Source organism: Pelodiscus sinensis, chromosome 6 (genome assembly GCF_049634645.1).
Source record: "Pelodiscus sinensis isolate JC-2024 chromosome 6, ASM4963464v1, whole genome shotgun sequence".
NCBI classification, from domain to species: domain Eukaryota; kingdom Metazoa; phylum Chordata; order Testudines; family Trionychidae; genus Pelodiscus; species Pelodiscus sinensis.
Window position 1 is genome coordinate 52,330,241 of NC_134716.1, and position 12,175 is coordinate 52,342,415.

At 40.5% G+C, this 12,175-nt stretch overlaps 1 protein-coding gene across 6 annotated transcripts in view; it reads right to left on the bottom strand.

Moving 5' to 3' along the window:
* The window catches only part of GRAMD2B (GRAM domain containing 2B), a 63,598-nt gene that overhangs the window by 36,236 nt on the left and 15,187 nt on the right, over positions 1-12,175 (bottom strand). Inside the window, exons 1-3 of one of the 6 annotated variants that reach the window (XM_075931930.1) lie at positions 7,666-8,271; positions 3,510-3,650; positions 2,581-2,772 (exon numbers count right to left, since the gene is read on the bottom strand). The exons of 1 other annotated variant lie outside the window; for it this stretch is intronic. Coding sequence is in view for 1 of the 5 variants with exons in the window: in XM_075931927.1 (XP_075788042.1) it covers positions 7,666-7,748 (83 nt within the window). In the remaining 4 variants the exon portion in view is untranslated. Of the gene's footprint in view, positions 1-2,580; positions 2,773-3,509; positions 3,654-7,665; positions 8,272-12,175 lie in introns of those variants that run through there. 4 more of the 6 variants (XM_075931928.1, XM_075931931.1, XM_075931929.1 and 1 more) reach the window with 4 other exon arrangements.

A 12,175-nucleotide genomic window follows, 5' to 3' on the forward strand; every position in this document is an offset into this window, starting at 1 on the left:
GGCACCCGCAGGCATCGCATTGGGGACCACTGGCTTAGATACACCACTGGAAAGTGTGTGGCATTTTTTTCAAAGTGTTTGGGAAAAGTACCTGCTTTCCAAAGTGATTCTCTTCATGTGACTGTGAGACAAGTTTTCAGATTCAGCTGTGCTTATGCAAGAAATCTATTGATGAATATGGCACTTCTATATCCCCATATACTGGTTAATTGTACCAAGTGCTTTTAAGACTACACAGTCAAGGAATTTTTTTTAAACTTAGCATACTGTAAGAATTTTAGTAAACAAGTCTGTTGTGAGATTCGGAAGTCCTACTGTCTCCCTTTTTAATAATGGTATCTTTCTGCACTAACAGCACTTTGCACTGCATCTAGCAGTCCAATCAGGATCGGTTTTGTTATGAGGGATTATAGCTGTGCTTCATGAAAGCTGTTTTAATCTGTGTAAAGAAATAACCAAAAATATGTAGCTCTTGATTAGGTAAATAGAGAGAGAAGGAAACCTATGAAAGGGACAGTTGGATGGAAGCTGATCAGATAGATGAGCTATCTGAGAATTAGTATGGATACCTGATCAGCCAACACTGCAAGTGCAAGCTTTGTGCCAGAATCTGACCTAAAACTAAGTGGACTGGGTCAAGGAAACTTAGCTACCTGATCTCATCCTTCTCAATGACTCTTTTTAGAAAGAAATATAGATTAAAAGCAGGGCAATAATTGGAGAGTTTGTCTGTTTAGCCCCATCACTCCCCTCTCCCATTTCTTCTCTAGTTACAGGTGGAGATCAGAACTAATGCATTGCCTGTCCACCTAGCCACTCCTCTCTCCCCCCTTCACCAAGAGGAATGGCACAGATCTATCTTAGGTGACTACTCAAAACTCTCCTAGCACCTCAGCAAACATTCCACTTGAGTTCAACAGACTGCACATTTGTCTCCTGTAGTCACAGGTCTGCTTCCATGGAGACAGACAGTTGATCTGGGCAAACTTATCCACTAGGAAACGTGAAGACTTCTTATGGTAGGAAATATTGGACTAATGCTGGATGTAAACAGTCTGGCTTAATTAGATTCTGTGCAATTTGCAACAGTTCCTTTGACCAGGACTTTGCAGAGACAAACCAAACATTTCTCTAAGAAATAAGAGTGCAGAGGGTTTTTTTATGTTGCCATCAGATTTGGTACAAGATTTCCACCTCTGGCAATCTACCCATCTTCTCTCCCATTTTCACATTACCCTGGGAATCAGTCTGTTATAGTGACTGCTCCTACAATTTCTCAGCCATCTCCATCATTGCCACATATTGGCTGCTGTGAAGATGGCAACCTTCTTCTTCTCTCAGCTGGATTCCTCTCTAAATTGAATTTTCCTCTCTAAGCTGGATTCGACAGATTAGTGCATGTTCATATCTATATCCATCAGCAAACTCCATGCTGGTTTGAGAACATTTTGGTTGTAAACTGCACTGCATCCTTCCCTTTTGCACTGTAGCCTCCTTCATGTACTGGGACAACCAAGTGGTGTTACAGTCAATCACACACACATGCAGAAAGAGAGGAAAGCCATTGAGAGTCCTGGATACTCCTTTCAGCTAGGTTTACCCTTGAACAATAGGCTGGAGGCAATAGGGAACAAACAATCATCCTGTCATTAAGCAACACAACACCGCTATGATAAGGAGATAGTAAAATTCTATGCTGGAAGTAGACAGACAGGCAATTGTCACCTGTGTATCTTCTTCCCTCAGGTGAAAGTCTCCCACTGTTCTGTCAATGGAAAAAGGACAAAGTATCTGTAGAGGCCTCTGGCTTTTTACACCTTGTCTGTGAGAAAGCATTGAGTATTTCTCTCCATTTGACTCAGTTATTGTTCCCTGAAGAGCTTTCTTTCTGTGGAAAATAGAAAGGCAGACAGAAGCTGCTGTACTTGGCTATCTGCCTTCTGCATCCTGAGCCAGAGCTTCTTGTGCAATATAGCATTTGAGGAAATAGCTCTGGCAGAAAACTTAATTGTATCTTGGGAGTTGTCAAAGAATACTGGTTAAGACATTTTTCTTCATATTGATTTTATCTTTGAAGGTTGCTAGACCAAGCAACAGCTCTTCTAGCATAAGGGCTGGCAATAACATATGCCTGCATGGTAAATAAAATTTATAACTTTCTTCCACAAGAGACCAACAACTCATCTGTCTGATCATGGGAGTGCAAAGTGGGAAGAGACAGGTGGGTGACAGTGTTCGATCCCACTGCAATATCTACTTTGGGTAGCTATACAAAGTTCACCGGCTAGTGTCTCTGCTGATTGTAAACTGTATTGCTAGGGCACATGGAGCATACAGGCAGTTTCTCTTACAGACAGCTCCCTAGACACAGGTCATTGTGAGCATACTGCTTCAGGAACCTAGGAGCAGCCTGATGGAGGGGGCTGAGTATCAGTGGGATTGCTTCTTTAGTGGGAAGCCAGTGCAGCTATTTGAGCAGGGAGGCCTGGCGCTCACAAAAGGAATGGGAACGTAACTGGTAAGCATCACCATCACCTCTTAAGAACCTGTTAACCAGCAAGGGCGAGAGCAGCCCCTTACCTGTGTTGGGTGGAGGGCTGCTCCAGCCCGGAGAGGCCAGCTGAGGGAAGGGGGCACTGCAGCCTGGAAGGAGCAGCCACGTAGGTGGAAGGGCCTTCAGTTACTGGAGCAAAGTTACAATAATGACCATCTGACTAGCAAGCTTTACATTATTACTCCCCTTTTTTGATAATTCAGATTTTCTGGCAGCATCTGGAAATGAGCAAGTTTAATTATTATTATTTAGGAAAACACCAGAATGGTTCAGCGGTTTGGGCACTAGTCTAGGACTTGAGAGGCCTGGATTCAGTTCTACATCCTGTCACAAACTTCCTGCGTGATGACTTAGCCTTTGTCTATAATATACTGCTAAGTTTAAAATGCAGTTGCAGCAGTGCTTTAATGCAGCAGTGTGGTTATGGCGGCAGCATGGGAGGAGAGCTCTCCCAGCACAGTAGGTAAACCACTTCCATAGGGGAGTAGCTAACAGCGCTGAGAACCCTTTTAGACTGGTGCTGTACAGCGTTAACTTGCTGCACTCAAAAGGGAGGTATTCTTTCACACCCTGAGAGAAGAAAGTTACAGGGCAGTAAAGTGGCAGTATAGACAAGTCCTTAGCCTCCCTGTGCTTTGGTTACTTCTCTATAAAATGGGGATAAATACCACTTCATAGGTTGTTGAGAGGAAAAATACAGTAAAGATTGGGGGGTGCTCAAATACTATGGTAATGAGGGTGATATAGATTCACAGAGCGTTATCCCCCCTATGTGTCAGAAAGCCCAGCTTCTCTTAAATGGAAGCTTGGCCAGATATGCTAGTTGTGTGTGTAAATGTGAGAGGGGAAAAAACAGGTCTGATAGTGTTTTAAAAACCTTGATCAAATATCATAAGTATTGTCTTACTTGTTTCTACAAAAAACACAACATTAGAGAGTTTCGGGTGACACGAACCTCTTTGATGGCAGGGTTTGTTTACATCCGTTGCTCTCACAAAGCCACACGCTTCTACAATTAATGCAAAACTGATCGCTCTTTTTTAATGCTGTCTAGTGCTCTGAGAGTTTTCAGAAATCAAATAAATGCATCCAACACCTGCTTTAAAAAAAATACAAAGATTGTTGTAGTAAAATCAAACAAAACACCCTTAAAAGGAGTATCATTTAAACTACAGATATGTCCTTGATTTTTATGTGCTACTGTAACTAAAAGAGGATCTCATGGATATTTTCTATTTAGACTCACAGCCTAGTATAGTATTATGCAGTACAAGTATATGCATCTAGTCTAAACTTTATTCATATATAATTCTGTGCAAAATTATTACTATACAATTAAGATATGCAAGTTCTGATTACACAAGTAGATCCATATGGCCAGATAGTTGCACTATAAAAAGCATCACTGAAATAATTAGAGATCCACCAAAATGGATCTGTATGCAAGGTTAGGGCCATCAACTGTAAGAAGTCAGTGAGCTAAAGAGTGACTCGTTTGTATGGGATATATAGTTGCTCCCTGCCCCAAATGGAATGTGGGAAAATGCAGAACATGCCTCTTTCATTCCTCAAGCATTGCCTAAGGAATAAGTTATTTCTGCTAATGCATTTCACTATGGTGGGTATTTTGGGAGTGCATCTGTTTGGACCAGGACACAAGTATTAAAAGCATATACACCTTTCCAGAAAATGAAATAGCTGTTTATGTTCTCCATCCTCCTCACTGCTTACAGGACTAAGATTAGAGATGGATGGAAAATGGAATTATTCTCCTGTGAGAAATTTCAGTAGGCTAGACAAATAATTTCATCCTAACTCCAGATAAAAAAAAAAAAATCAAAGATTTAAAATTTTTCACAGGTGGGAATATTCTGAGGTTCCATTTTAAGAGAACGGAAAGGGATTTTTTTTCAGCCTTCTCCCACTCCTTGGACAGCTGCCTTTCCAAGATGCCCAACTCCCCTCAGATCTGGAGTCATAGGGTGTCAGGCCCCAGAGGGCCTTCTTCAGGAGTAGAGGCAGCCCAGACAGGACGATCTGCTTTCTGGCTTATGAGGTTTCCATCAAAAGTGCTGGCACACATCAAATCAGCATTTTCTCACAGGTAAGGGTTGTGCTGGAAAATTTTTAGCCAGCTCTAATCATGATCTGTGATGCATAAAGGGAACTTTAATTTCCTATAAGGATGAGGCCTTAAGATGCAAAATCCAAACTCTCCCAAATTGAGTTTCCTTTCTATATATCTACTTTATATCAGTTTCCGCTGATATAAAGTAGATATCCACGGATTGGCAGGGCTCTATGGATATTTGGTTTGGGTAGACCTGTAAGCTCTGATTCTTTGGGTAACATGTGGTAACACTGTTCACATCTTTCTTCAATGCTGTAGTCCAAAATTGTGCATTGGTATTTAACTTCTCAAGAATATTTTACATTCATGAGTTCCTTATACTGAGAGCTCTCTGACTGATTCACAGGCTTCATGCATACACAGGAAATGCAGCCACCTGCCAGGCAGCAAGCAGAAGCTTAACAGTGTATAGCACACGGTACAACTTCACAATAGGGCATATTTAGACCTACACCAGGGCAAACATTTTCCTCTGTAAGTACTACCGTGAGGTTTTTCATAGTTAGGCAAAACAGGCATGGGTTGAGTTTTAACTGACAGTCCTCCATGCAGTTTGCCTCATCAGTTATAGATGGAATTATGTCATAAATCACTTGTCTGTAACAAGGATCTTATCTCAAACTAAATACCAATGAGAGTAAGACTAAATAAGGATATAAAATGTATATGTTGAAATAGTGAAAAATCAGTGCATTTATGATTAGATCTTTGGACTTTAAAAGATGCAATTACATAAATATATTGAGATAGTAGGAAGGGAGATGTTCAAACAGTACCCAGACTGAGGTGGGTCCATCTTTATGAAGGAATACAGTTAGGGCATACCAAGAGTTAAGGAGAAATTTTAAAAGGAGGAAATCTTTAATGCAGTTAATAAAAACTGAACTTGCACATGCACTCAAGTTCTAGTCCTTCAGAAAGCCACTGCGTGTACGTATACATACCCATGTTCCTCCCCCCTGTTCCCTCTCCCCAAATTTTCAGACGTTTTCCAAACCACACAAAGAATTTAGGAACCTAAGTCCCATATGACTTTGGATTTTAGCACTATTGTCTTTCAATGAAACTTATAAGTTAAGTTACATTTGAAAATGGGACTTAGATGCTGGGAAAAATTTCCAAAAGTGCTTAGGTAACAAAGGAAGCTTTCTCTATCTTCTGTTCCCACCTGTGTCATGGACATTTTAACACAAGCATTTTTTGACAGTAAATAAATATTTATGTATAGAAGCATCATGAAGACATGATTTAAAATAAACAACTGTTTCAGTACAGACATATTTCTCTCCAATCTTATTATTTCCTGTCATTAACCTCACATATTAATGTTGTATTTGGAATGGCTATTTTATCTTTAAACATCCCCTCCTCAAAAAAGAGTCAATCACCATATAAGCATACTACAGCCTTCAAAGATTAACAATAGCAAGAAATGTAAGTTTGAATGAGTCTCAAAAGAGGCCATGTTAGTCTGTAACTTTAAGATCAACCCTCAAGATCATCTCACCTGAAGTGGGTTTTGCCCATAAAAGCATGTGATTATTATCTCACTATATAAATGTTATTAAAATAGAAATTAATGTTTATATAGATATGTAAAGTGCCATAGAACTACTTGTTTTTAAAGTTTGAATGAGTTCATGGGTATCACTGCCACTAAAGAGTAGAGTTAACACTGACCAGCCTGCTTGGATATAAATTTTGAATCCTCATCCCATCCGCAAACATGGTCTGTGGATATGCTCATTCATACATGCAAAGCAGATATAAAACACAGATTTTCCCTACGTATCTTTACACAATATTATTTTCCATTATTATTCCCCCCACTCCAACTTTGGAGCCAGAAACAATATTACTCCCTCCCTCTTCTTAAATTAGGGGAACTAGGGCAAAGGGAAGTAGCATTTTGATTGCATCAAATGAAACTCTGACCTTTCACTTCAGCTCCACTTAGAGATCAGCTTCTGCCTTATTCTAGACTCATTCACACCTGTTTAAATGCTTCAGGGGGTAGCCAAGTTAGTCTGTACAGGTAAACTGAAAAAACAACACATAGTCTGGTAGCACTTTATAGACTAACAAAAAATGTAGATGGCATCATGAGCTTGGGCAGGAGACACAGCCCACTTCAGATGACCGGAGTGTTGGATGTTTAGGACCAAAATAAATGTTTAAATGAAAACCTGTTTAAATGTTATGGGGGGGAGGGGATTAATGGAATCATATCAGTGTAAAACTCTTCTCAGAATTATGGCATGCTGCTAGCAAGTCAGCATAAAACCCTATAAAGTGGCCTGGGCTTTCAAGGAGACGCACAACAAGATGTTTAGAGGGTTTTTTAGTCTAGATCTAATCATAGTTCCATTTCTCTAAATAAAGATGAGCTTAATCCATGCCCCAAATTTCCTGTTCAGAAGCTGCATGGCAGGCAAAAGAAAAAAAATTCAAACCACTAGAAAACTACAACAACCTGAGATAGTACATCATAGTTAGACTTTGCACAATACAAGATTATTGAAGGCTCCCACTGGATACAAACTTAATGATCAGCTCTGGCAGCCAGAACTCTGATATCATATACGCATATTTACAGGTTCCTCAGCTACCACTGTAGCCCCGTAGCTTTAAAGAAAGCCAGACCCAAGTTCTGTTCAGCCTTGCTCATTGAGTAACACAGCTAGTCACGTGCAGCCGCACTATAAACAGATTGCAATTGGAGTTCACATATTTTCTTAATTCCACACGATCATATCGAGCTAGGCGGCATTCCTGAAACTTTGTAGCTTCTCTACTAAGTTTCAGCGTTAACAACTCTGAAAGGAAACAGCAGAATCGTAGAGGGCAGCCGGCATCAAAAGTTAAAACACAAAAACTGTATAGGAATTTGTCCTTTGATACTGTAGATACACTTCGGTTCAACCCCACACCACAGGCAACAGGCAGCAGAGACATGTCACACAATACATCGGATACTTACAGGAGGAGGAAACCTTTGTTTTCTTTTTTATTGACAGCCCTTACAGGTTTTAGTTCTTCCACATCAGACTGTTGTTCAGTCATTAGCGCCGTCTGCGGAAAGCTCGCTGCGAGTATCCGTGTGTCTGCTCCTCTACCACCAACAATTGAAATAGACTCGCTCCAGCTTTTCCCTCCCCAGCACACAACTCTCTTTTGAAACTCCGGAGCAAATTCAGCCAAGCTCTTTGTCTCTGGCTAACCTGAGCAAGTTCAAACTGGTCCTATTAGCTGGAGCTAATGGTCAAGGGAAGGCAGAAGAGGGAAAGAGAGGAGGAAGGAAGAAAGAAAAGAGCCATCCTTCCCCCCCCAGTAAAGGCGGGGGAGGGGGGGCGGAAGGGAAGGCGGGGAGAAAGCCTGTTCAACAAGTCTTTCTGAGAGAAGAAACTAATGAGCCAAGCAGGTGAAAACACGGCGCTAACAATTCACAGCGGCTTTACTCTTTAAACCATAAGCGTATTGGAATGACTCTGTACAACAGGATTTAATGATGTTAAACATAATTATAAAGCACTGAGTTTAGATAACTTGAGATATAACAACAGTGACAAAGAACTGAGGCAACACACCATGATCCTGTCTTTTAGGGGCTGGTCTATTACACAACTTAAATTATTCAAACAGGATGTTGCCTCATCGAGCACTGCCTCCTGATTACTTAAACAAAAGGTCTATTTAATGTTTTATATGGGAATGACAACGATGGTAAGAGACGCCAGGGACTGTGCCATTAACTCTTTACTGTCCCACAAAGCCAATTTTTGTTTTCAGAGCAGACAGCAGGCATGGAGTAGTGCTACCAATGACCAACAAGCTGGCCATGGTGACAAGTTTTTGCACCACCTTTATCACTATCTTTCTGACATATAAATCCACTTAGGTATTTGTGTAACAGCAGCAATAACACACTGCATTTTTATAAACTTAAAAAACAACAAATAATCTGGGAGCACTTTAAAGATTAACAAAACATAGACTTCATGCATCTGATGTAGTGGACTCCAGCCCACAAAAGCTTATGCCCAAATAAATGTGTATGTCTTTAAGGTGCCACGGGACTCTTCCCTTGTGTTTGCTGAAACAGACTAATAGAGCTACCTCTCTGAAATGTGAATTTTTATAGGGTCTTTCATTCTGAAGGCCCTCACTCAGGCTACATCTACACTGCAGAGTTTTTGTGCAAAAACTTGTAGAAAGTCCACACTACAAGCGCATTTTTGCACAAGAAAAAGTGCAGTAGATTGTCAGAAGACAGGGCTTTTTTCACAAGAGTTATTCCTCTTTCCACGAGGAATAAGCCTTTTTGCACAAGAGCTCTTGTGCAAAAGGGCGTGTGTGGACGGAAAAAGCACAGGCGCTCTGATGACCATTCTGTGAATGGCCATTAGAGCTTTCTTGCGCAAGAGCGTCCATGGCAGTGTGGATGCTCTCTTGCGCAAAAGCACATGGCAGTGTGGACGCACTTTTGTGCAAGAACTTTTTGTGGAAGATCTCTGCAGTGTAGATGTAACCCCAGTGTGCCTCACAAAAGATTCCACTGATCTTGCAAACTGTCACATCTGTCTGTATGGAGCCCTTTGGAAATCAATGATGTTATGTATGGGTACAACAATCTTCTCAAGTGCAACAAGTTGCAGAATCAGGTTTTGGAACTTATGCATCATGGAGCATGGTAGTCAGCTAGTAGGCAGTAAACAATATTTGGGGAAGAGGTGAGACATGAGGATATTTATTGAAGAACACTGGGAGAATCTGGGAAAATCTTCAATAGACTATGACAATATGGCTCCAAGTACAGTAAAACCTTTGTTATCCGTCACTCTATAAACCAGAAAACTTTGTTAACCGGCATTGTCCCCAGCCACAATACTGTCTCATCGTCAGGCGCGCAGGCCTGGCTTGGTTTACCATTATTGGCTTAACAATTTTTTATTTAAGAAGTACTAATCATCTTTAACTCAAAATAGAAATGTGAGACCAAATGCCTCATACTACAAAACTACCAATATTAAAAACTTGAGTTTTACTATTACTGTCCATTGGTTTTTCCTAGGTTGATGGGACCCTCAGATAACTGGAATTTTTAGATAACCGGAATGCCCTAATCCCCGAGCATGGTGGACAACACAGGTTTTACTATAATTTGATATTCAACATTAACTAAAGTCTTGCCATAGTCTTACTCAACAAGGATGTCCTGAAAAAGTCATGTCATTTCTATTAAGAATGCAGAGACATTTCAGGGTTTACCATAGTTGGGTTTTTAAACTCGGGGGCTATGTCTACACTGTCCCTCTTGCACAAAAAATATGCAAATGAGGCAAAGCGTTGAATATTGCTGCATCTCATTTGCATTATTAGTGAGGCTCCGTTTTTGCGCAAGAGGCTTTTGCACAAAAAGGAGCCATCTACACAGCTCCTTTTTGCGCAACACCCCCCCCCCCCCCACTTGCACAAGAGCTGTTCTTCCTCTTTTTTTTCAGGAAGAATGGCTCTTGCGCAAGCGGGGGCTTTTGCACAAAAAGGAGCCGTTTAGACAGCTCCTTTTTGTGCAAAAGCCTCTTGTGCAAAAACAGAACCTCATTAATTATGCAAATGAGGCACAGCGATATTCCATGCTTTGCTTCATTTGCATATTTTTTTGTGCAAAAGGGGGCAGTGTAGATATAGCCTGGCAGTATTTAGCATGGAAATTAGTAAGTCTGTAGTCACAAGATTCAACAGTATCTCAAGCCCGCCTTCTCTATATTTACAAATAAGGGACTTGGCACCTTTAACATATGGGGAAAAAAGAGCACTTTTTGGTGTATAAAGGCGGCCTTTGAGGAACTGGGTTTTTATTTTCCTGCTTGTAATCTAGAAGCACCTGTCTCTCTAGTTCGAAAGTTTTTTTGGTGTCTGGACAGTGAGTGCAATGGATGACATCACAAAGGCTAGGTGCTTGATCCTGTTCCTATTAAGTCAATAGCAAATCTCCCATTAATGACAATACAATATGATCAAGATAGTGAAAGTTGAGCCATGGCAATGGAAAGTGAATTGTTTATTTTTGGTTTATTTGAACCTATTGCACGTCAATGTTCAATTCAAATGTTGGATAAAGGAAGCCTCTGTTCACATTCAACACCTTTGCACCTTCAATTATTAGCATTTTAGATCTCACAATAAACATCCATCAGACCTCCTATGGTCGTCGCACAAAACCAGGGAAGATCAAACTCTGCATTCCTGCTATTTCTAACATAAATAAATATGGATATTTTGGGCACTTCTCAGGAGCCACGCAGCACCTGCCAGGCTTATGTCCCAATATTTACCTGTGACCATTAATGTTAGTACCCTGAAGAAGTTTGCTTAAGTGCTGGGGGTGTGGTCTCTCTATGTTAGGATAGCTTACTAGAATCATTCACTGGAGCTGATGTTTTCCCCTATGTTGGTTCAGATAAATCTGTTTTTTACTCTGTCTAGCAACACCCTAGGTTGGCATGGCAGCCCCAAGAAACCATCTAATGTCATGCAACAAATATACAGTAAGATCAAATGTCAGACCTCTTCTCCCCCCCCCCCCCCCCACACACACTTACACTCAGCAGGATGCTGCAGAACTTGCCGGCAGAGAGAAATATTAAATGGCAGCATTTCACACAGGGGTTTTTGTGTGCTAGCATTGAAATATAAATGAGAGTATCAAAAATAAATTCTATAAGTTAAAAAGTGTGGATTGTATATCTATTTCAATGTGTATTAGAAGGACAAAATCAATTTATAAATGAAATCCCTCACAAAACTGGTCCATTGTTATGAAATTTTAAAAGTATGGCAAAAATACATGTTTATATCGGAATCAAAATCACCATACCAGATCCAGTGGAGTCACCAAGACTCCACACAGAAAAGGTCTTTGCTAGTTGGTTCCAAAGTAGGAACAGGACATTTGTATGTACTTCACATTTTCTTTTCTTTTCGTGGTACCAATAGAATTCTCAGCTGAATATTGTCTGATGATGGGTGAAGCTTACTTCAGTATTTCTTATAGCTAGAGCCCTACCTAATTCAATCCATTTTGGTCAATTTCACAGTCATAGGATTTTAAAAATTATAAACATCATGATTTCAGGTATTTATGTTGAGCTATTGAATGTGCAGGGGCTCATGTGGGTGGAAGAGCCTCTCAAACCTTAGGCTTTTATTCTGATATTGAGACGGATCTTCTGACATAAAGGAGAAGGCACAGTGGTGCTTGTGTGGTTATGCAGTTGTAATTGCCCACACTTAATAGATACAGTAAGGAAACCATGCGAAGATGAACTGCTGTTACCCACAGAGACCTGCTGTTATGTCAAAGTCCACATCCTACTATGTCTAATAGTAATTATATAGCTTTCCAGAAGTACTCTTAGAAAATAGATATCACTGTATCGTAAACCATACTTCATAGCTATTTCACATCTACAACACCAAGATGCCGTACA